Source organism: Penicillium rubens (assembly GCF_028828025.1).
Source record: "Penicillium rubens strain IBT 27055 chromosome Unknown utg000003l_segment0_segment0, whole genome shotgun sequence".
In the NCBI taxonomy this organism is placed as follows: domain Eukaryota; kingdom Fungi; phylum Ascomycota; class Eurotiomycetes; order Eurotiales; family Aspergillaceae; genus Penicillium; species Penicillium rubens.
In genome coordinates, this window is record NW_026890601.1 from 5,777,167 (window position 1) to 5,800,575 (window position 23,409).

Genomic DNA, 23,409 nt, shown 5'->3' on the forward strand with positions numbered 1-23,409 from the left:
GTGAGAATAGAACGAAAGTGCCTGATTCCATCAATAGCATAGCCGGGGCTTTGATCTTTATAGACCAGCCCTATGCTCGTTTCCTGCACATTCGTCAGAACGTGAAAACAAAGCCCAATGTTGCTATTTTCTAACATCTGCAGTCCAACGTGAAACGCTTATCCTTTGAGCGCGCGGTACTGGGGGTTCTCCACTGTGTATCCTTGTCTTTCATCCAAAGACAGTCCGGCGGGGATGAGAAGATGAAACGGGTAGATCAAAATAGAATGCCGAGCACCCCCTGGAATCAAAAGCTAACACAAAGCTAGCAAGCTTGGTCTTGTAGAGCTTAGAACCCAGGTATCTTAGTGGGAGGAGGTCAAGTGGTTCAGTTCGCGCGCGCCAATTCGGGTTTGAGATGGTTTCAAGTGCAGTTGCTCGAGGTCCAATCAAAATACGATCTATTTTTGGGATGGATTTACTGCAGAACATACAAATCAGGTTAAGATAATTAAGATAGTTTAAAAAGATACATGTTACAAGGACATTGGATCATTTCACGTCTGATTCAGTACATATCATGGACATTACAATTACAAAGAATAACGGACTCCAACAAAGGAACTTTGAGTTGCTCGCCATAACATCTCCTTGAGAGGGGATTTCCTTCCAAGAACACCCCTCAACACCCCGAACACCCTGTCAACCCCAGAAAAATAAAACAAATGCAATGATGAAATGCGATGTTATGGGAACGCGGTAGATCGATTACGCCGGTCGGCTGGCTCCGGAATCCGCTGCACCCTTAATGCCTTGAACAGACGCTGCAATCTTTGGATGGTTTCCATTGGGCAGTGGAGGCTTGAGTTCTGCGGGGGACGAAGGGGCGGAGGGTGGGATCGGCGAATTTTCATCATCATCGTACTCATGTCCTTGGTATTCATCATCCGGAAGACCTGACCCACCGGAGGAGTGGTCAGCGGAAGCACGGTCGTATCCCTGCTGATAAGGCTGTGAGCCATTCTTCGATGCGTTCTTCGTAGCCTTCTTGGTCTTGCGACCCTTCATCTTGGCCTTCTCCAAAAGGCGCTTCTTCTCCGCCAGTCGCTTGCGCTCTTTGCGGTCTTTCATTTCATACTGTCGGATCAGGGCTTCGGGCGGATGTCCGAAGATGCTCTCGTATTCACAGAATTCACAAATCCAGATGTCCTCGGAACTCGGGGGGTGGTGGAAGTTCGTGTATTGTTGTTGGATCTTGCGTTGACGTGCAGACAGCGCGTATGTGCTGCTTGGAGATCGTTTCTTCTTGAGGCCCACGGGAATTGACTCTGCACCTTGAGCGGGTGCTTGCATACTGGGTGGGGCCTGGTGGTTCACGGGGCTAGTCTGGGTCCCTTGTGCGGAGGAGTCCCTCTGCGTCTGGTTTGCCAGTCCGAGTGGTGAAGTGGGGGATCGATAAGGGATTGAATAATTTCGCTGCATCGCCATGCCCTTGGACGAGTCGGACTCACATGTGAAGGTGAATTGGGTCTTCGTTGGGGTAGTATTTTCTTTCTCTTTCTCCAACAGGCTGACGTTGCTGGGACCTCGAGGTGGGGACGAGTGTGTTGCGGCATTGGCAATGGCGGTGGAGATAATTCCCTGGTCAGAAGCAGAGTCACCTGGGGCAGAAGTTAGAACAAACAGTGCACTAGAAGTGGAGGGGAGATGCATACCAGAAGGGCCAGGGGATGACATCAACCCGTCCCGCCGACTGGGCGTCCGGGCATTCAACCATCCATGCTGGGCATTGGGCGATAACGGGTTCCTGCTGCTGCTACGGACAGTAGGACGTCCCATTCGACCTCTTCCTGAACCAGATATCCCATTTCCTAGAGGTGATGCAGGGTTTCCACTCCCATAATATGTGCCAGTGGCATCAGTCGGGGTGGGAACGCGTACGGGGGTGGAGTTGACCAGCCCCATACTGGCGAACTCCGGAGACAACGCGGAATGGTGTCCTCCTAAGTTCCCAGGTGTAGGTATCTTTCGCTTTTTCTTGTTGTTCGTATTCTCAAACGCGTCGTAACCGTCCCCGGTTGAAGATTTTGTCTGTGGTGTGTCGTGAGGGAAGCTATGTAGATTTCCAGACGCGGGAGGTGACAGAGAAGATCTCCGAAGAACACCACTCCTCCGAACAACCATCGGACCGCCTTCATCACCGCTCTCCAAGTCTACTGACGTCTCAAATTCATGGTTATCAGCCTCCGGTGACAATTCAGTCTCCACGGTCTGCTGCACATAAACCTTGGACTCATTCACCGCTTCTTCAGAATCCGCAGAGACGCCATAGAATATTTGAGACGCCGGCGGTGTAGGAGGATAGAATAGATTGTCGGCAGCATCAGAAGAAAGGCGTGAACGGAGGGTCCGTCGAGGCAGAGGACGGATCAGACGATCAGGGTAAATGGTGGAGGGTGTATCAGGGGACGAGTTGAATACCCCGTCTACATAGCATCGTCAGTATTCCGTCAACTATTTCATCTTTATCCTGAATTGGGGAATCCCCGATCATCCGGACCAGATGTCCCTGAGCAGGCATACTCAATGTAGCTGTCATCATGCAAGATATCCACGCTCGCCATCAACCGCCGACGATGCTATGAGGATAATATTCCAGCCCTTTGGCTCTGTCCTTTTATTCCCCCGCCACCGTATTTGCTTTTGAAGGTGCCAATAAACCAAAAGTCGGGGGTGGTGTCGAGTATCGAATTGGGGGGTAAGGTCTTCAATGTCTGTAGTCCGCGGTCATGAGCTTTTCTTCCTTTCAACAACGACTCCCGAGAAGTGCATAGGCGGTGAGGTCAACATGTAAATGGGACTCGATCCAATCTATCCAATCCCCGCGTTCCTCGCGCTGTCCACAATCCCGGAGACACGAATATCAACCTACCCACAGAAATAGTGCTATTACTCAGCACTTTGTAGATTCAAGATAGGATAGGAACCAAGGTAGGAAATGCAGTAAACTGGAATCCAGACTCTGTGCTAGAGACAAGGCAAATGAACAGCTGGAATAACTACTTAAGAGGGGTTCGGAATATGAAGAGAAAGAGACAAGTCACGGGAATTTAGAAAGCACGCTAATCTACTTTTGGTAATCGTACCCAATGACTTCGGGGAGAAATGGCATTACCTATTTACGTACGGGTATATGATTCTGAAGACCTACAATGCAGACCAGGGACCTGGGATGCACATGCTTGGTGTTATATGTGGAGGTACCACCATTTGCTATCATCAAGCTACATAACACCATCGCACTGACAGGTTCTTCGCTTGGGAGAAAAGAAAATTCCAGCTCTCCGATCATCTCCCAGATAGGTACTCCCGGTACCTGCATTCATAGGGAATTTGACATCTAAGAGCTGGTGGGAGGGATCGATTTAATGCTGACCATGACTTGCTGATCATACCACGGACGATAGCCCTAACTCGCGCAACGAACCTCGACCACGCGTAATCGGACCTGTTGGAACCCCTCCGGAAGGCTTTGCCCACTGCCTCATTTCGCCTCTCCAACCACCCATCCACCCTGGAGCTTGTTCGGAAGAATAATCACATCATCTATATGCTGGGAAGAGTCGATGCCATAGACTTCAACACACAACTAGACGAATGTTGTCTTGCCGACGCTGAAAACGGGCTCGGCTCGGTATCAAAGGGACATTTCATACGAAGGATGGTACAGACATACAGAACTTCAGGCGATAGGAATCATAGGATCGGACATTCTTATTGTTCCTATCCTACAGCATAGGAAGATCTAGAGTCAAGTTTTGCGACTTAAGCCTCCCAAGACCATTGGCCCGTGTTGAACCCTTCTTGGTCTCTCTACGTTATTCCCAGTGGGACGCATTGCATCGGTTTTTTTAAAGGAGAACATCGCCAGCCCTATACAGTATTTCATGTCATGCTTGTACCCTGGCCAGCTCCATTTTGCTTGGAAGCTCTTTCATTGTTTTATCGTGTTGTGATAGTGGAAAAAATACAACCCTCAATTAGTGGGCCACAAAGCCATTGTACACTGTAAATATCTGATTGAAAGAATAGCAAAAAAAAAAAGAACACATATAAAACCGAGCATTAAATTCCTCCATAGGCAAGGAGGAGAAAAAAGTGAAACACGAAGGGCATGAGTAGTGAAAGATTCGCGCGTCGAAAGACGTCGAGAGCGGGGAAACCGGCGATTGGATCTTTTGGAGTCCCGTTCCGGCGCTTTTCTCCTTCTCTTCTTCCTCCCCGCCATTACAAGGAATCATTTCTCGGACTATGTGGTCATCGGGCTCTTCATCGAGCCTTGTGACGCCTCTATACAGATCTGTGATTTCCAATTGTCCTGCTCCTTTTCACTTGACTGCACCCTCCAAGAGCTCTCAATCGCGCGCGAGAGCTCCCTCGCAAACGGCTTTTTTTTCGAGTTACTGCTGGAACCACACCAGTCAACGTCTCGAAAACCGGTTGATTTTTCATAATCTTGTCTTGAGAACTCTCTTTTATACTCTCCTAAACTCCTCAGCCCTCTCCCACCATGACTCCTCGTCGTTCCTCTCGGGCTCGTACCTCTCAGCCCTCTCCTGCCCTCCCACAACACACCAACTCTTCCTCCAGCTCCTTAAATTCTCTTACTCGAGAGAGAAGCACTCGATCAAATCACAAAAATAATTCCCCTCACGAATCGACTGGTCACCGCTCTCAGTCCCTCGATGATGCTGAGGGTGGCTCGAAGGACCTTCCACATACGCGGCAGCGCCAGCGCGCTCACGACGACGACGACGATCCACCCCGTGAAGAAGACGAGGATGACATAGATGATGAGGAAGAGGAAGTGACTCGATGTCTCTGCGGTCAGCAAGACTATCCGGGCTTGCCTGCTTCTCGTCGCGAGGCCCTCGGTCGCGGCACTATCAAGCTGGAGTCGGGACAAGTCCCCACGGATCCATCTGATCCTCTGTCAGAGGAGATTGGGAGCATGTTTATCCAGTGTGACTTGTGTAAAGTCTGGCAACACGGTGGTTGTGTCGGAATCATGGACGAGGCGACGAGTCCTGACGAATATTTCTGCGAGGAGTGCCGGAAGGATTTGCACCAGATCAAAGACGAACCTGATGGGTGAGTGAGACACCGTTATTCATTGATTTACTCGGCTCTACATATTCCTGCATTTGCTGTCTATATTTCGGCTGTTGTGCTTTGCTCTTGCTGCTTGGAGGGGCTGTTTTTTTTCAGACGCAGCTTCGCGCACTATTAATCCGCCGAGGAGCTATAAGATCCAAATGACCACTCGATCTTACTAAATTGATCACCTTGAAGAAGCATACTGACAATCCGGCAGACAACGCTCCTCTACCTACCTTCCTGTTGCACCTGAACCAGTTCCGCCGCCACCACCACCACCACCTCCTCCTCCAGCCCCAGCTACGGCTCCGGCGGTGCCCGAGGTACCTGAGGTGCCAGCAGTGCCGGTTGGACCTGTCAGCTCCACGGTGGCCCCGTCCCCCGGCCCGTCTTCTCGTGCCTCCTCGAGAGATATATCACGGCGTTCCAAGGATCCCAAGTCCCGGGCCAGCGAGAGTGCCGCGGCGCACGCCAAGCGGCGATCAACAATGAACAGCCGGGATGCTGCTTACGATGAAGAAGAATTGATCAGACGCGCAATTGAGGAAAGCAAGGCCGAGACCAAGAGCAATGCGGATGAGGCAGACACGCATCTAGGCAAGCGAAGTCGAAGTGACAGTGTGACGTGCGTACTCCCGAACAGCATTGACTCGAATAAGGTAGCTAACCAGTTACCCAGGAGCAGAGAACGCACGAAACGCCCGCGAACTGCTTCACCGTCACCTAGCGCCATCTCGAGGCATAGCAATATCGCATCTCATCCGCCCTCTGATGATGAGACTAAACCAAAACCACCGGTAAACGGGACTCGCAGGCAAAGAACTGCGTCTCGAGGCCAGCTGGAGAAGGAGCCAGCGAACGAGCCCGATGAGGGCGAGACGGAGGCTCCGGAAGCGGCCAATCGTCGGAAAGAACGATCAAGCAGGCGCAAAGGAGATGGTAAGTAACATAGCCGCAGTGCACAATTGTCCATTGTCTTACACGGCTATAACAGAATCCGAGCACGAAATCGGTTCCCCAACCAAGACGGCACCACCAGAGCGCGAACCGTCCCAAGCGAGCCCTAACACGCCGACTCCCCAAGAGCCCACGCCTGTTCGACCGTCCACTCGCAAGTCCGGTCGACCTCCCGCTCGTCGTGGTCGTGTTGGGCGAAACCAATATACGAAAGACCGGGACACCAATGGGAATGGAGATTCCGGATATATGGCGAACTCGCCGCGTCGCGGCCAGTCCCACGACATCGGCGGAGACTCCCCTCGAGTTGGCTACGGAGGTGCCAACGGAGCACACATCAATGGCGGGGAGTCAGGACGGCCAAGCAAGCCACGCCACATGCACCCACAGCGAACAACGATGAACGAGATGAAGCGCCGAGTAGCAGCCATCCTGGAGTTCATCTCGCGCATGCAAGTGGAGATGGCCGTTGCCAGCGAGAATTCCTCCACGCCTACGGGCAACGGCGACCGGGCCCAGGGCCTGCTTTTGAAGAGCATGGTTGATCAGATCGACAGTGCCATGCCATCCACACGCAGTGACGGCGGCGAGTCTGGCCCTGCAACCACAGACGGCGGCTACGGCGAGTCGTCGACGAACCATGAAAAGAATTTCAAGGATCTCAGCAGCGTCGAGATGATGGACGTGCTCACTCGCCATCTTCTCAAGTGGCAGCAGGAGTACGGCAAGTTTGGAGAACGGTAGTCTCCGCGACTACCACACTGCAGGGTTCACTCTTTCGCTCTATCCCATCTTTTGAGCTTATCCGCTGCTTCGCATCACGATACCCATCTTAATTTGCTTTTCTCGTCCTATCGATGTACACTAGACCTCATCTCAGTTGCTTTTTCTTTCTTCTATTTTGTCTTCTCCTTGTCATTCCATATTGGTCCGGCGTCATGATCATACTGGGAACAATGATGGTATGGACCTATTGGCGCCTCATCGTTTTGCTTGGTTCCAAAGTTTCATTGCCCGTCTTTTTCTATCTGTTTATTTGTGATCCATGCTTTGCCATGACTAATTATGTCTTGCTGCCTGGCTTTTACTTGTGTCTTTCGTTATTCTGGTGCCCGGGTTTCATTTTTGGTGTTGGGGGAAAAGTCAGGGCCTATATATGCCTGTTTGTCTTGTAAGACGTTTTCTTCTTTTTCTAGTGAGAATAGTATCGCTACTCTCTTGTCCACTACAGATATTCGACGTGCTAGGAACGGAAGGGTGTTCTCGCCCAGCATGGAGTATTTTATACATAGATAACTTGTCTATAGATGACACTGTTTCATAGCTGAACAGCCGAAGACTCAATGTATTTAAAAGGCCATGGCTCTCCCGAGGTCACTCGTGGGCAGCTTGCTTGACCCTGCTAAAGGTTCTGCCGAATAACCCTTGAATATATTCTGTCTTGGTACGTTACAAGGCTGCATCAAGCGTGAGCCCGAATCGCCGACTATATTTAGTCAGAATGCATGGTTACCTTTCCACTGCCTTGCATATTACATACAATAGGCTCGGAATTGGGTATCAATTATGTATTTCAAGACCGTATTTCGTTCGTAATTGATGATATACCGAGTCTAGACTTTCGAAAACTATTTCTTTTCCAATCATGTGGGTAGATTTGATTGCAGGCTTAGTATTTATCTTTCACCTCTCATAGGGACTAGTATGGATAGGACATCTCGAGTTGAGCTCCAACAGCTTGTCAACCTGAGACCAGCTATAATCACAAGGAAATTGAGTTGATGATCCAGTATACCTGATTCAGACGTTCCTCCTGTATTCTAGTAGTCAGATCCTTCAAGATTTCGCCAGCAGCCACAAAACCTTGACCATAGCAGAAACAGACAGCAAATGTGCCAATGACCTTATCGGCGCGAAACCGACGACATATGAAGGGTAGAAAGCGAAGACTTTCAACAACACATGAAGACCCAAGAGATTCAATATCTGCTGATCACCAGGAGCCAGTACTTGAGCGAGACATGCCCCAGCCGCAAACAATGGGAAAATCTCAACCAGCGAATGATGGGCCGACATCAGACGCAGTGGGAGACCCTCCATATTCCCGCGGTGCTTCCGAGGATGATCGTTATCGAGACCATTTGGTCTGGACATGGCTTGTCCGGCAACGGACAAAGAGCCGCTGCCGGCAAAAGTCCAGAATGCATATAGGACTGTGAGCGCGGGGATTGCACGACCAGATGCTACGTCGCTGCCAACCGTGTAGTCGATAACTGTCTCAATGAGCTTCTGGACTGTGCTTCCGGGCTTTGTAATCGCGGCTGCTACAGGTGCGAATGCCTTTCTTGTTAGTGTGTAACTATATCCAAGTATGAGGCGTACTCACTACGTATGCCGGTCCAGTCGCGGCAAGGAAGATACCGGATGGGTTGTTTCTTGATGCCAGGGTCTGTGTTAGTATATGTATCTTTAGGTGACAAGGAATATAAGGACTTACATGCCGTTGGACATGATGTCTCGAAGGATGATATAGAACTCGTGGTAATAGTGGATGAATGAATTGGAAGATGCATGAATGCCGTTAACGGCGGATGTGGCTGAATTTTATACAGCGCCTAGGATCTGTTGTGAATGGCAGATAGAAGATCGTCCGTCGGTTGTTCTCCAGCCGAGGAACTGTAGCATGATTGATGCGGGGTCCATGTCAAGCCGGAAGCTCGAGTCCTCAATTACGACCACAAGATGATCGAAGCTGTTACTATACGTGCTATAGAAGGGGGATATTCGGATACTGTCGTAGCAAGGAGTGTTGCCTGAGATACTGTAGTATACTCATCAGATATATATTCCAAGGTTCAGTAGGGCAATATCATCCGGACATATGCATACGGCCTGCTTCATGAAAAGCGCAAAGGGTATACCTCGAGAATTTTAGAGTTACGCCACATAAATAAATCTGATAAGTCAATGCCGCCTACTCCCATGGAGATTCAAGGTACAAGATCCCGGAGCCATTCCGGTGAACCGGAAACATCCCAGGGATTTGAAGCTATCCACACTGCGACTTCTCAAAGACCATAGTTTTGGTTGGGGAAGCAGATTGATGTTCGCCCTGTTAATCCGACAATATCTCAACGGATGGTTAATACCAAAAAGAAGTACCTATATCGTTGTTGTATCTTGGTATCACATGTAGAGACCAATAGCCAGAAGCTCAACGTAAGAACTTTCTAACATCGGGACTTCCATTGTCGCACTGCGCACGATAGAAAATACCTCAAAGCAAAGTCATGTACAAGTCCATGCGTCGAGCGCAACATACCAGATACTTCTATCTTTTGGTACGGCTTATCGTTCCTAGAACCTGCAAAGCAACCCATGACATCGACTCGTTATATGGCTACTGAATGAAGAACTATGTTGGAGCCTTCTTGCATTTATACGCTTCTCTCATTTGTAGTAGTGCAACATCGGCTTCTCGTTACACTCGGGTTATTAGGTCCCCCGGAGAACGAAAATATAGCCGCTCATCTTTTTCTTTTTGGGGAGTAATCTCTCAACATTCTTTCTCATGGAATGACGAAAGCCTCTACGGTCATGCTTCAAGGGCTGAGACGAGATTATAGCATATATGGAGATAGTGGGTTATTCACGTGTCTAAGAACCAAGCACTCGCGTCTGGCCGCTGGCACCTTCGATCAATTCGCGTTTCAGTGCTTTTCACAGGGCTATATCATCGTATGTTAGTAGCCTGGCCTCTTTGTGCCAAACTGAAGCATTGAATACATAGCTAAATGGGCCACAACTTCTTAGAAACACTGTTTTTGTTGCAGAAGCAGATAATTCGTATTATCGACCCAACAATACGGAGTACCTTGGTCGATGATACATCGCCGTGGGCAGGAGACACGAAAGGCAACTGGCTATACATAGCAGCGTTTCACGATCGATTGCAACTTTGTTACTCAAAGATTATTTTGCTTTCAAGACAACATTATTATACAAGTACGGGGACTACCTAGGTAACCGTGGACTCCACGGCTCCAGTACTGATTTCCTAGAGCTTGCTGCCAACTAAACTATCCAATCGTAAAATAATCCCACTTTGTATGTAAATGCAGAGCTCAGTTGACCCCGGAAAGAGGTATGTTGATCCTATACTCCATACTCGCTACCCCGTACTCCGGAGGGATCTGAGAGAACCACAATAACACAAGTGGAAGAACGGTGGAGCCGCGGTACAGCCAAACCTTCAGGGCGTGGAACAATTGGAAAAAATAAATATGTCGTACGAAATTGCTAGGCCCTGCTGTTGAAAAAAAGTACTGTATTGTCCGCAGGAATCTTTGATTACTGTTCTTGGGCTCCCAGCTGAAAATCCAAGGGATTTATCGAGGTACTCCGGACGGAGTACGGAGTACTTTGTATGGAACTCCTCCACTTGGATTGGAGACGATTGGTCCCAGCCCCATAGGGTTGTACCATGGTACGGAGTACCCCGTGTACCTCGGAAAAGGGGCAGATACATTATCAAGATCCTCCATTGGACGATCCAATGATGTACGGAGTAACTCAAGTCAAAACACGCGTCTGGTAATCACGCTCTTCGGCCTCATCATGAAGGAGTCAAAAGTACGGAGTACACCGTACTCCGTACGATAATTACCGTTACTTGAAACACATTTCCCAGCCTCTTTGGCGGTAAGACGGTCTAGACATGAGCTGCATGCGTTGGCTGGCGCCTCACAGTGGTTGGGCCGGGGCTGGGGACCCAAATGAGGGTCTAATGATCTCGATGAATCACTTTCCAGTGGAGAAAGTGCATTGGGCGGTATTGGTATTGGTATTAATGTGCCGTACCCTGTAACGTGTTGTGTTGTGAATAGAGTCAGATATGGGCCAATGGCTGTCTAGCCAACGCCGAGCGGCAGAATCAAGGCAACAGGACACTTCATAAGCCGAGGGAATTACAGTGAACGTGTCTCCGCAACCCCAATGCAATTGTGCCGATGTGATGGAGCCAAACAAGATCGGCGCCAAGGGGATCCAGATGTCCGATTCGACCCGGAGGTTGCCATGGCGATGGGGTTTGTGGCGCGGTGACAATACGCGCAGGCTGGCCAGCCCCCCATGTGAAAGGGCCCCGATGTGTACGGAGTATTGCAGCTGGGTATCCATCAATGGAGACACAGTCCTGGACAGTTTGGAGTGATTGACTAAAAGTAAGAAAGAGAATTCAATTAGAGACATTGCACAATTCTAATAGGACAATTCAAATACCGTAGAGAGACAGTAAGGAGAAGAAGGTAGCCTCGGTGATCAGCGGAGAACCCAAACCGGCAAGGCGGCGTAAACAAATGGACTGGCATAAATAATCGTCATGCTCGCCAACAGCGCTGGTCTCTTTCTTCTTCTTCTTCCATTCCTACGATCTAACATTCTTCATCTTAAGCTTATCTTTTCCCCTCCATTCCAATCTCAGGATAAAAAGATCTTCTCTTTTTCTCCTCCCCCCACTTCCGAGAAAGACTTCCCTTTCAAGTCTTTTCTTGTTTAGTCTTTCGAGTTGTTTAACGACAGTTCGAAAGGCATTCGAGAAAAGACGCTAAAAGTCCGTCAATCTGGACTTTGACGCCCGTGTTCCCATCCCCTTCAGTGTCTTCCCGTCGTCGTACCGGAGTGACGCTGTCTCTGAAACTACTCAGACGAGAGTAGAGGGAGAAGTCAATTTCGATCGTACTTCGCGCGTCGAACGGGAAGATACTCGAGGTTCTGCTCCCCTTCCCGCTCCTGTTCAAGGAAAGCAAGAAGTCGAGTTCCGCATTCAAGAAGAGCGTCCGCGCATTCAAGAAGAGCACCCCCAGTACACGCAGCAACCGCAGCAACCGCAGCAGTACTCGCAGTCGTCATATCAGCACTCCCAGCCTTCGCACAACTACGCCCCTGAAGTTGAGCTTACTCGTGAACGGTATGTAACTGTTTTTCCGTATTTTTGCGGTTTTTTTCGTTTTGGCCCAACCTCCAGAGATCCACCGAAAGTGGAGACCTGCAGCTGAACTATCATTATTTGTTGTGAGATCTCCTATCTCGGTTTAGAGTGATTACGGATTTAGTCGGGGACTAAAATTACGTGTCATCAAAACCTGATCCACTTCAATTAGCGGTGACTGGCTTGTTTTGTTTATATGTTTACGGTACCCGTGTGGGCTGACCCTTTTCCAGCTACCCCAGTTACCAACAACCTTCCGTTGACTACGAGGACCGTACTCAAGTCTACGATAAAGTCGTCGAGAACCAACTCGACCTTACTGAGAGAGACTACCGTCAACGTACCTCTCCTTCCTACGACCTCGACGTCTCTTACGACCGTCGTTATCGTCAACCCGTAGACTCCGCCTACGGTTACCAATCCCAGTCCGTCGACGTCTCGTACGACCGGGCCTACCAGTCTCAGACCGACTCTTACAAGGAAGACGACGTCTACCTTCGTGAAGTTCAGCCCCGTGCTCGTTACTCCACCCCGACCCAAGTAAACGTCCCTCAGTCCACTACCCGTGACACCGCCCCCACTCGCAAAATGGGTTACTACGACGACGAAGGCCAGTACCACTCCTTCCGCCGCGGCGTTGAGCGCGCTGCCGACCGTGTCCTGCACCCCTTCTCCCACTCCGAGCATGAGGAGTCCCACGCCGGTGAGGTCGCTGCTCCCCGTGAGAACGTCCGCATCGTCGAGCCCCGCAACCGCGGCTCCGCTGGCGAGACCGTCCCCATCCCCTGCCACTTCATCCGCGTCGGCGACATCCTGATCCTTCAGGGCCGCCCTTGCCAGGTGATCCGCATCTCGGTCTCCCCCCAGACCGGCCAGCACCGTTACCTCGGTGTCGACCTCTTCACCCGCAAGCTGCAGGAGGAGTCCAGCTTCGTCGCCAATCCCTCTCCCTCCGTGGTTGTCCAGACCATGCTCGGCCCCGTCTTCAAGACCTACCGCATCCTGGACCTCCGTGATGACAACCGTCTCGTCGCCATGACCGAGTCCGGCGATGTCAAGCAGGGTCTCCCCGTCATCACCCAGGGCCACCTCTTCAAGCGCATCAGCGATGCCTTCGCTGACGGCCGTGGTTCCGTCCGTGCCCTCGTCATCAACGACGGTGGCCGCGAGCTCGTCGTCGACTACAAGGTCATCCACGGCTCCCGTCTGTAATTTTTTTTTTCTGGGTTTCTCCTAGAGGGGGTCTGGATACGTTTGTCCCTCATCCATGGTGTGATGAATAGTTATTAGTTTTCTTTTTCCTTTGATTGTGTGATTTAATTTTCCTTTGTATGATGATCTCATGTATGCAACTCCTTTTGTGTATTGGTAAAAATGTCAATGAAATTATCTGTACTCAATTGGTCTTGCCTCCTTTTTTAACTAGCCCATAATACAAAAATCAGGGTCGTGTTCAAACACCTGCTCCGCTTGTTTACTTTTCGAGCTCATATTGACCTCGGACATAAACCCATCTTGCATATGTATCATTGGCTTGCTGAGCAACAAGTTTTCTTGTCTTCTGTCTTTGATATTCCTTTGATTTGAAAATATATACCTTGGTATGTTGTATGTTGATACGGTCATTCTCTTTCGCCGTCAAGATATAGTTGCCACAGATCCCTGGGTATATATTTCACAACCACGGTAGTGAGTAGGCCTTGAGTTACTTCCAGACTCAACTTCCCATTCTCACTGCAGAAACATTAGATCGATAAATATTGACCGAAAATTCTATTGTATATGAGTACTTGCTATTTTCTGACAGAGTGCATCCTCACAGTATTATATCCTCAGACAGTGCCATTCGTATCCACAGCGATACCCTCCCAATGGCCGAAATATGTCCGGAGCAACTTCGACATAGGCTTGACATTCAGAATATCAGGCGAGTCCACCAACGCGCGGCGCAGATTTGCTGTTTCATACGTGGCCATTCCGACCGTGGTATCCCACCAGATGAGGCTATCCGCCAGTCGTTCCTGGAGCATTGGAGTGGCCACTTTCATGCCCTGCTTGCCTCGTTCCCTGAACAGCTGCAGCCACTCTGCTGAAGAGACTGCTCGGAGGGGAGTGGAGCAGCAGGCGCTTAGGATTTCGAATGTATGCGCCATTGTGACGGTTTCGGCTTGATCTGGGAGAACGACATTGAAGGCCTGGCCGTGATTGGCTGGAGACTGCGATATGTGCACAATTGCTGCGCATACGTAGTCGACTGGGACGATGTGGTTGCGCTGCTCGGGTGGGGTCGGGAAAGCGCCGAGTTGGATGCAGTTGGTCATGAGGCGGCTGAGCAGGTCTTCGGGTTTATCGACACCTGTGCCGCTGTGGCCCGTGACGATTCCTGGCCGGTAAATGGAGATAGGGAAGCCATTGGCAATCGCGTTCCACATGATGCTTTCTGCGACGAGCTTGCTTCTGGTATATCCAACGTGCAGCTCGAAGAACTTGCGATCCAGCACGGCCCTTTCGTTCTCTGGGATAGTAACACCAGAGAAATGTGCGGAGGTGCCGCACGCGGAGATACTAGACCAGTAATTCAAAGCCTTGAGGCGGCCGGCATTGACAAATTCCAACACATTGAGGAGTCCAGTGATATTGACTTCACGATGAGCAGAGTAGGGAAGGGTGTAGTTGACGTAGGCTGCAAGGTGGAAGACAACACTCGTCGTCTGTGCGTGGTGGTCAAAGTCTTCCTTGGACATTCCTAAGTTCGGATAGCTGATATTGCCAGGGACCACAGTCACTTTGCCCAGCCCATCCAGGGGTAGACGGTATCGGGCCAATGTCTTTTCGATTCGCCGCTTGCCCGACTCGGGGTCTGTAGTTCGGACCAGACAAGTGACGCTGTGCACGTGCGGGAGAGCCAGAAGATCCATGAGGAAAAAGGCGCCTAGAAAGCCTGTTGCACCCGTCATGAAGATTCTTCCCTCGGATTCAGAACACCAGTCCGGGATAGGTCCAGGAAGAGGTCGCAAGTCGCTGCCCAGCTTCATGTCCTCCAAGCAATTTGCCAAATCGTCCGGTTCAGCCGATGATGGCAGGACATCTAGGTTGAGACCGTCTTCTGCATCCAAGTGTTTCTTGCGTAATGTCTTGATTGCAACGGCGGCAAGGCCTCCAACAGTGCCAGCGTTTGATATCTCGACCAGAGAAATATCGATCGCCGCGTTCCGGCGGAACCAACTGCGTATTTCAATACCCATCAAGGAATCTATGGCAATATTCGCGAGTTCTTCCTTGCTCATGTCCTCCTCAAAGGCAAGATGAGCAGCGACGACCTTACCCAGCTCGACGGTGATTTTGTCAAGAGTGGACTGCTCATCCAGAAGTTTCGGATTGAGCTGAATCTCGTCCAGAAGCGAGCGCAATTCGTGAGATCGAGGGACGGTTGTTGCTTTGACGCTTACAGTAGCATTCCGCCAACGGCTGAAACGACCTTCCGGCACCAAAGGGTCCGTAACCGAGTCGACTGTTCCCATTCCCATAATGATTTGCGATGAAGGGTGAGGGAATTGAGACAATATGGAGATTTCCAACGCTTGAAGTAGATGCTTTTCTTCAAGTATCTGGCCATGCATGGTAGTGACGACTTTCAAGGTCTGCGGGCTTTGCTCCGCTGCGTAGCCAATGTCTCCCATAAACCCAATATCAAGTACACTCGCTGGCAGCTGTTTGGAGTGACGATATTTTACAAAGGAGTCGAGGAAAGTGTTGGCTGCAGCATAATTGGCCTGGCTGCCAAATCCCATGATACCCGTGATCGAACTGAAAAGAACGAAGAAGTCGAGTGGTGTGCTTTGAAGCTCATAATGGAGATTCCATGTCCCTTGCACCTTGGGCATCAGGGCCGCTGTCCACTCCTCAAATGTCATTTTAGTGAACACCTGGTCCTTGAGCACCATGGACATTTGGAGAACGCCTGAGATAGGGTATTTCGCTGCGGAAAGAGCCCGCTGGACGTCTCCATTGTTGGCGACATCACCAGTCACCACCGTCGCGCTGACTATATTGTGGCTTTCCAAGTCATCAATGAAGGCCTGTGCATGAGGGGACTCAGCTCCGGACCGAGACAGAAAGATGAAATGGCGAGCACCCTTTTCCACCATCCAGGTACTGATGGCTCGACCTAGACCTCCGAGCCCACCGATCAAAAGGTACGAGGCGTCCGACCTGAAGATGGGAGTGGTGTCGTGTATCTTGGTTATTGGCAGACTTTCCGGATCGTCTGGCATTCGAACGACAATCTTTCCCATATGCTGGCCCGACTGCATATGACGGAAAGCTTTGACAATATCACAAGCGTCGAAAACCGTTACGGGTCTGATGGGCGTCAATTTCCCTTGCTTGAAATACTCCCCGAACTGGTTAACCAGGCCGCGAAGTACGATTGGAGACGCAAACGCCAGCATTCTGAGATCCACACTGCAGAAGGAACGGTGGTTGAGGAAGACGTCCATGTCCAGTTTACCGTGGCCCAGAAAGTCGCGCTTTCCGATTTCGACCATCTTGCCAAACCTGGCAACGCATTTCCACGAGGCATGGAGCAGTTCGCCGGACAGAGAGTTCAACACCAAGTCAACCCCGCGTCCATTTGTTTCCGTGAGGATGCCTTGTAGGAATGACGTGCTTCTGGAATCAAAGATACGCTCTGCTGGGATTTTCATCACATCAGTGAGATGGCGAACCTTCTCACTCGTCCCGACCGTGGTATACATCTTTGCTCCGATCATTCGACAGACCTGGATTGCAGCCAGACCAACACCTCCACACGCGGAATGGATAAGCACAGATTGATCTTTTTGCAGGTTTCCAACCGTGATCAGACAATATATAGCCGTTGCGAAGACAACCGAGTTCCCCGCGGCATCTTCAAGAGACATTCCCTCAGGGACAGTGTGACAAAGACGGGCTGGCACAACTATTCGAGTGCTGAAGAGACCATCATAGAGGACAGCAACTTTATCACCGACTCTGACATGCTCCACAGAGCAACCAACCCGGCGGACAATCCCGCTGCCTTCGAATCCCAACTGGACAGTATCTCCCAGGAATCCCATGGTGATCATCATGTCCTGTGTGGGTTAGTAAGTGACCATGTTATCCATGGATAGTAGAGGGACACTCACCCGGAAATTCAGGCCAGCATATTTCATATCCACTTCAACTTCATCTTCTTTCAACTCAGACGGTGAGATTGGCGACCTGGACATGGACCACCGTAATGAATCAAAAATGCCGTTGAATTTGATATCCAATGACCGTGGTGCCGATGAGTGTGGCACTTTAGCCAGTTGCTGATCCAACGAAGACCATTGATTCCTGGACAAAAGGATCTTCCCATCCTGGAGGGCATACTCATAATCCGAATCCAGCCAGGGCCGATTTGATTGAATCCTCAGAGTGTTCAAAACCTTGAGCACAGAGGCCACGGCAATGGCATCAAACCGGTCAATTTCCACAGTGGCAAACTTGTGGCCCAGTTCTGATCGGAGAGTCCGTGCCATTCCCAATGCCAATGCAAAACGAGGATCTTCACAGGTGACTTGAACGCTCTTTGTAATCCAAAGGATATGGCCGCCGGCTAGTTTGGATACGTAGCTTTGAAACAAGCCAAATTGATCGGCTGACAGGTGCTCGAAGAACGGCCCTTCCAGGTCAATAAGAGAAATCACATCAGACCCAGACGGAGGTGTCTCCTGCAATGTGTACCACATAACTGTGTAGCCTGCAAGGGAAAGTGCTCTCTCCAGCTGACGGCCCCATTCCGGGATATGTGAAAGATAGAGCAGTCCGATCTGCCCTCCTTTTCTATCCATATCGGCGGTTTTGGCCCCCGAAAGGAGCACTGCTGTCTGGCTCAATGGTCTGTCATTGGCGTATCGCACGGCGTCAACACCGGTGAAGTTGGCCTTGACCAACTCCTCATCCCATCTATCAACGGACAATGCCGGGCTGTCTCTGCGACCGTCATTCTCTCCGAGCCACCATCCCGGTAAGACTCCCATTAGGAAATTGATCAAGGGGACATGTCCACTGAGCTCCTGCATGAGTAGCCGACCACCCGGAGCCAGAAGCTTGCGGACGTTCTGCAGTGTGCTGGATATTTGGGGCGTCGCATGGAGCACATTACCAGCCAGGATCAGGTCATAGCTCTCCGGGACGTAGCCCTGCGATTCTGGATCGCGGGTGACATCAAGGGTTGCGTATTCAATCGCATCGTACTCCTGAAATTGCTCTTGGGCATCTGCTATAAAGCCCGCCGATATGTCCGTGAACGTGTACCGTGAGTAAAGCCGGCCACTCTCTGGGCTGAGCGCCTTGAGGGCAATGGATGTCAATGCACCCGTTCCAGCGCCAATCTCGAGGATGCGAAGCGTTGGTGTGGAGTTACCCAGCAGTGTGAGAAAGTCTCCGCAAGGTGAAATCGCAGCCATGCCGGTAAAGAAATGTTTCATCCCATCATCCTGCATGAGAAGCTCGAGAGGGTTAATGCGACCCTCCAGCACGTCGTGAAGCGCATAACAGAGTCTCTCAGCGAGTTGGTGAGTGAATACGAGTGGGGGATCCAATTCACGAATTTCCTTACGCAATGCATCGGCATAGGGTCCGTGAAGGCCGAGTACTGTAACATCCTCTTCCCTCATCTCCGGAACCAGGTCAGACGACTTTTCCTGGATTTTCTGATACTGACCTCTAATCCAGGAGTGGTATCTTTTGAGATGATCGGAAGTCGGTGTCGACTGCCTTGTGAGACGATATGCTTCTGCCAGATACGCAGCCGTTGCCCTGGCCACCGTGTGACCGTTGAAAATCGGTTCATGGGGCGGGAGCTGTTCTTCAAAGGGGATATAGTCAATATGATGCATCCAGTGGACATTCGATGCCAGCAGCGTATTTGAGTCATCTGCTTCTGGATCGTGAATGCTGAAGAAAACACCCTTTTCCAGGCGAAGGGAAACACGATTGTCTGAAAAGAGCGTTGACATGACTTCCATGGTACCCCCGATAGTCTCGCAAGAAACATTCAGGTTCAGTGGCCCACGGCCTTCGCTGACGTATAGAGACTCAATCGCAGTCGGGATACACATACGTGTCATTCGCCGCGTGATGCCCTGTGTTGCAGCTGCAATAAACAGTTGCAAGCACTCGTCAATAGCGGTAGGATGAAGGGCATAGTAACTGCTCTGCGACGGTTCACTGCTATGCAACACCGCGGAAGCAAGTTGAGTCGTCGGGCTTGCTGTGATCTGTTCTAGGCCCCTAAAATGGGGCCCATAGTCCAACCCGCGCTTTTTCAGCTCACGATACCACTTGTCCGAGTCAACTTGTCGAGAATAGGTCTGTCTGGAGGGAACGCCATGTTCCTGGTCAGCCCCTCCGCGAGCCTGGCCCACAACATGCTTTTTCCATTTTCCGTTTTGACAGGTTGAAATGGTAAAGTCAAACCAGACAGAGTCGACTTGATCTGTGAGCTTCGCAGGTCGCAGACTCGTCATGATCTCTACAGTGCCGTCTAGAACCAGTGCATTCCGGATGAAGACGTTCCTTAGAGAGTAGTCTGTCGATCCAGTTACTTGCCGCACAGCTTCACCTGCCATGGCCACATAGCCAGCACCAGGAAAGACGATATCAGTGCCCAATCTGTGGTCCATCAACCAGAGGACATTTTCCAGTTTCAGAATGTTTCGCCACAATGGTTCCAGATGATTGGACTCTAATGTCCGAGAGCCCAGTAGCTCGTGATGAGGATGTTGGCGATGCCTCCAGTCATGAACGATACGAGGTTCATCCCAATATACCTCGCTGTGCTGCCACGAATAAGAGGGGAGCTCTGTCACGACCTTGCCTTGTGGAATAAGGGAATGAAGGCTAATGGATGCACCGTGTATGTAGAGATTCCCAGCTGTGGCCAGAAGACTTCCCCATACTTCTTTCCCTCTTATTATGGTTGGTACATATCGGTGATCTTTAGTGGCCTTTGCAATTGACTGCCGAATAGGGCCGGATAGCGCTGAATGGGGTCCAATCTCCAGGAAGAGCTTTGACTGGTCGTCGTCTTTGAGGATTCTTTCGATTGCCGTATTGAACAAGACGGGTGATTGTAAGTTTCTGCGCCAGTAACCCGGACTTAGAGTCGATGGATCTGATACGATTGTGCCAGAAACAGTGGAGTACATTGGGACCATGGATGGTTGGTGCGAGAAATGAGGAGAGAGCATCTTCTCGTATGCATCCCCAGCTTCAACCATGTGGTGCGAGTGATACGCCACCTTGACGGCTAACTTTCGGCAAAACGTGTCCTGGTCGGCGGCGTGGATATCATCCAAAACCCCCGCGAGGACATCACTGTCGCCTGAAAGCGTGATGTTATCCGGGCTATTATCGCAGCCGATAACGACACCCGGCTTCAGGAACCGTCGTGCCTTTTCAGACCCAAGGCCAACAGCTGCCATACCACCCGGACGATCAGACAGATTCTTCATTGCCTGACCGCGAGAATAGGCAATGAGAATGGCCACCTCGGCGGATAATGCACCCGACGCATAGGCGGCTGCAATCTCTCCGCTGGAATGGCCTACTACTGCATCAGGTGTGATTCCCCAAGTCCGAAGAAGGTTAACAAGAGCGATCTGAACCGCGGCGCAGAGGGGCTGTGCGAATTCTGCTTCAGCCACTCGACTCACATCGTCAGATTTCAAAAGCTCGTCTGCATCCATAACATTATTAGATTTGGTGTTCTGATATACGGTGCAAACGTACCTTCAATAGACCACAGCGGCTTGCTGCCTAGCCTTTGCAGGACTCGATCCATTATCTGGATGTCTTCCCGGAAGGCTTGGACGTTTTCGATCAATTCCCTGCCCATTCCAGGCCACTGGGCACCTTGGCCGGTAAATACGAAAATGATGGGGGCCTTGACGGACGTGGATGTTGCAAAGGGCGAGACTTTCCCATCGGCTTCAGTCAATGCAAATGCCCGATGGTTCATGTGCTCTCGCCTCAAACCCAAGGTGTATGAAACATCAGACAATAATGGCTTCGTCTCAAGATACGTTCGTAGTCTCTCGATCTGATGGCTCAATGAATCTTTTGATTTTGCAGAGACAAGCAGAAGTTGCGGGCCGTCATCTACACCTGTGGACATGTCATTCTGCTGCAGAGAAGAAGCGGAATCAAGAATAACCTGGCAATGTTAGCCAATATACTTCAAGTAGAGAGATAGGCAGGTACATGAGCATTCGTTCCGCCAATTCCAAATGAATTGATGCTTATTCTTTCGTTGCGGTCTGTTGGCCACGGAGTAGGCACCACGGCCACCTTTAACTTTGCCTGTTCGAACGGGACTGACTATTGATTAGTACTATGTTGATTGATGAGCTGGCTGAACTGCACATACTGTTGGGATTCGGATTGTGGAAGTGAACATTGGGTGGAATTGTGTGGTTCTCCAGCGCCAACGCACTTGCAATCACACTCGTGATTCCAGATGCACCTTCAGAGTGCCCAAAATTGGGTTTGATCTTTATCTCATCAGTATACAGTCACAGAACGTCAATAACAGAACATACCGCTCCGATGTGAATACCTTTATCCCCAAAGATCTTAGCCACCACAGACGCCTCTGCCAAATCTCCCACAGTTGTCCCTGTGCCGTGACACTCAAATAAAGCAGTGGACGACACCTCCAGTCCGGTTTTCTTATACGCCCTTCTGATCAACCTCTCTTGTGCCGCAGATCCAGGGGTGAAGATGCTAGGAGTCTTCCCGTCGCAGTTGACTGCACTAGAGCGAATAACGGCCCTGACTGGGTCACCAGTCCGGAGTGCCTTATCCAAAGGCTTGATGAAGATGGCATTCACAGCCTCTCCTCTTCCATAGCCATCAGCTGCCGCATCAAACGTCCTGCAGACACCGCTCTTTGAAATCACCATATTATCCGACATTGATGTGCTCATTGTCGGTGTAAAAATGAGGTTAGTGCCAGCTACCAAGGCAGAAGAGCATTCGCCAGAGTAGAGAGCCTGACATGCCTCATGCAGTCCCACGAGGGACGACGAACAGGCCGTCTGTATAGTCACACTGGGACCTCCAAGATCATACTCATACGACACCCGGTTAGACAGTGCATACGGGCCAGCTCCAATAACGCGATACCGGTCATGATCCTGGGGGTCCCGTATCTTCAAGTCCAGCCAATCCTCCCCGAAAACACCAACATAGCATCCGATGTTCTTTCCCCTCCATCCCGTTTGCCCCCCGTTCTCCATACACTCCCAGGTAACCTCGAGTAGCAGTCGTTGTTGCGGATCCAGCCTCGCAGCTTCGATCTTACTGATCCCGAAAAATTCAGTGTCAAACTGCCTGATATCATCTTCGAGGAAGTATCCATGCTGGGTCCGAATTGAACCCGGTCTGGACTCTTCATAAAAAGCGTCAATGTTGTACCGGGTCTCTGGAACCTTGCACAAGCCATCGCGTTTGCTGATCAGAAAGTCCCAGAATTCCTTTTGGCAGCTCACGCCTCCGGGCAGTCGCATGGCCATTCCGACAATCGCAATTGCGAAGGGGACGGGGGTCTCTTCGATATCGGTGTCATCTTGATGCGGGTGGATTCCCTCATCAGTGCCGAGCCTTGTCGCAGGATTTACCAATTTCTCGGCTGATGTTTCGTTCAGAGGCACGCCGTGGGTGGTGGCGTCATTGATAAATTCACCCATAACGGTTGGCTGATGGTTCATGCACAAGGGAAATAAGGAGAGATGAAGAGGCAGGACCAGCAATTTGTGTCCAGTGAAAGTACAGGGCATACACCCAGTCTGCTTAATATACGATGAGCTGTTCTTCCGTAGGACAACATACAAAGTGACTGCATCAACCCCGAAAGCTCGAGGCTTTCCCCACACGCTATTGGTAATCCAGCCTTCAACCCTCACTGTCGGCTAAAAAGACGCATTGAGTCTCGAGATGTGATGATATCACTCGAAAGGGAAACCCCATGTCAATTAGCGTGTGATAATGCATGCAGAGGATCATTACATACTACCTACAGTATGTGGTCGACATGCAAAATAATCACTGTGCAGCTAAGATACGCCACTATTTTTCCTGCCTAATAGCTGAGCACATCTTTGAATATCTCCAGGCGTGCTTCATCCACACATCCAGTTCACTGGAGTAAAAGCGAAGATCCTGCTGATGTATAAAGGCATTTTATAGACCGAAACAACAGCCCGCTATCAACCGTATAGTAGAATAGACTGGGTATATGGCTGTCAATTTGCGTG

At 50.4% G+C, this 23,409-nt stretch overlaps 5 protein-coding genes across 5 annotated transcripts; 2 read left to right on the top strand and 3 right to left on the bottom strand.

Annotated features, from left to right (window-relative positions):
• Nucleotides 1–747: 747 nt before the first annotated feature.
• Nucleotides 748–2,578, bottom strand: N7525_008428 (uncharacterized protein; the record flags this gene model as incomplete). The annotated part of the gene is made up of 2 exons (XM_061214388.1): nucleotides 748–2,465; nucleotides 2,563–2,578. 2 exons carry the CDS (start codon nucleotides 2,576–2,578, stop codon nucleotides 748–750), a joined length of 1,734 nt encoding a protein of 577 aa, XP_061068819.1.
• Nucleotides 2,579–4,549: 1,971 nt separating this feature from the next.
• On the top strand, nucleotides 4,550–6,837 carry N7525_008429 (uncharacterized protein; the record flags this gene model as incomplete). The annotated part of the gene is made up of 4 exons (XM_061214389.1): nucleotides 4,550–5,130; nucleotides 5,354–5,761; nucleotides 5,816–6,075; nucleotides 6,131–6,837. The coding sequence occupies 4 exons, from the start codon at nucleotides 4,550–4,552 to the stop codon at nucleotides 6,835–6,837; spliced, it is 1,956 nt and encodes a 651-aa protein (XP_061068820.1).
• A 1,092-nt stretch (nucleotides 6,838–7,929) lies between these two features.
• On the bottom strand, nucleotides 7,930–8,604 carry N7525_008430 (MAPEG family protein; the record flags this gene model as incomplete). The annotated part of the gene is made up of 3 exons (XM_061214390.1): nucleotides 7,930–8,433; nucleotides 8,480–8,528; nucleotides 8,591–8,604. The coding sequence occupies 3 exons, from the start codon at nucleotides 8,602–8,604 to the stop codon at nucleotides 7,930–7,932; spliced, it is 567 nt and encodes a 188-aa protein (XP_061068821.1).
• Nucleotides 8,605–10,710: 2,106 nt separating this feature from the next.
• hexA (putative Woronin body protein HexA) lies at nucleotides 10,711–13,294 on the top strand (the record flags this gene model as incomplete). The annotated part of the gene is made up of 3 exons (XM_061214391.1): nucleotides 10,711–10,725; nucleotides 11,706–12,061; nucleotides 12,316–13,294. 3 exons carry the CDS (start codon nucleotides 10,711–10,713, stop codon nucleotides 13,292–13,294), a joined length of 1,350 nt encoding a protein of 449 aa, XP_061068822.1.
• A 620-nt stretch (nucleotides 13,295–13,914) lies between these two features.
• On the bottom strand, nucleotides 13,915–22,863 carry N7525_008432 (uncharacterized protein; the record flags this gene model as incomplete). The annotated part of the gene is made up of 6 exons (XM_002567122.2): nucleotides 13,915–17,196; nucleotides 17,251–20,831; nucleotides 20,885–21,308; nucleotides 21,356–21,468; nucleotides 21,522–21,645; nucleotides 21,694–22,863. The coding sequence occupies 6 exons, from the start codon at nucleotides 22,861–22,863 to the stop codon at nucleotides 13,915–13,917; spliced, it is 8,694 nt and encodes a 2,897-aa protein (XP_002567168.2).
• Between the last annotated feature and the right edge of the window lie 546 nt (nucleotides 22,864–23,409).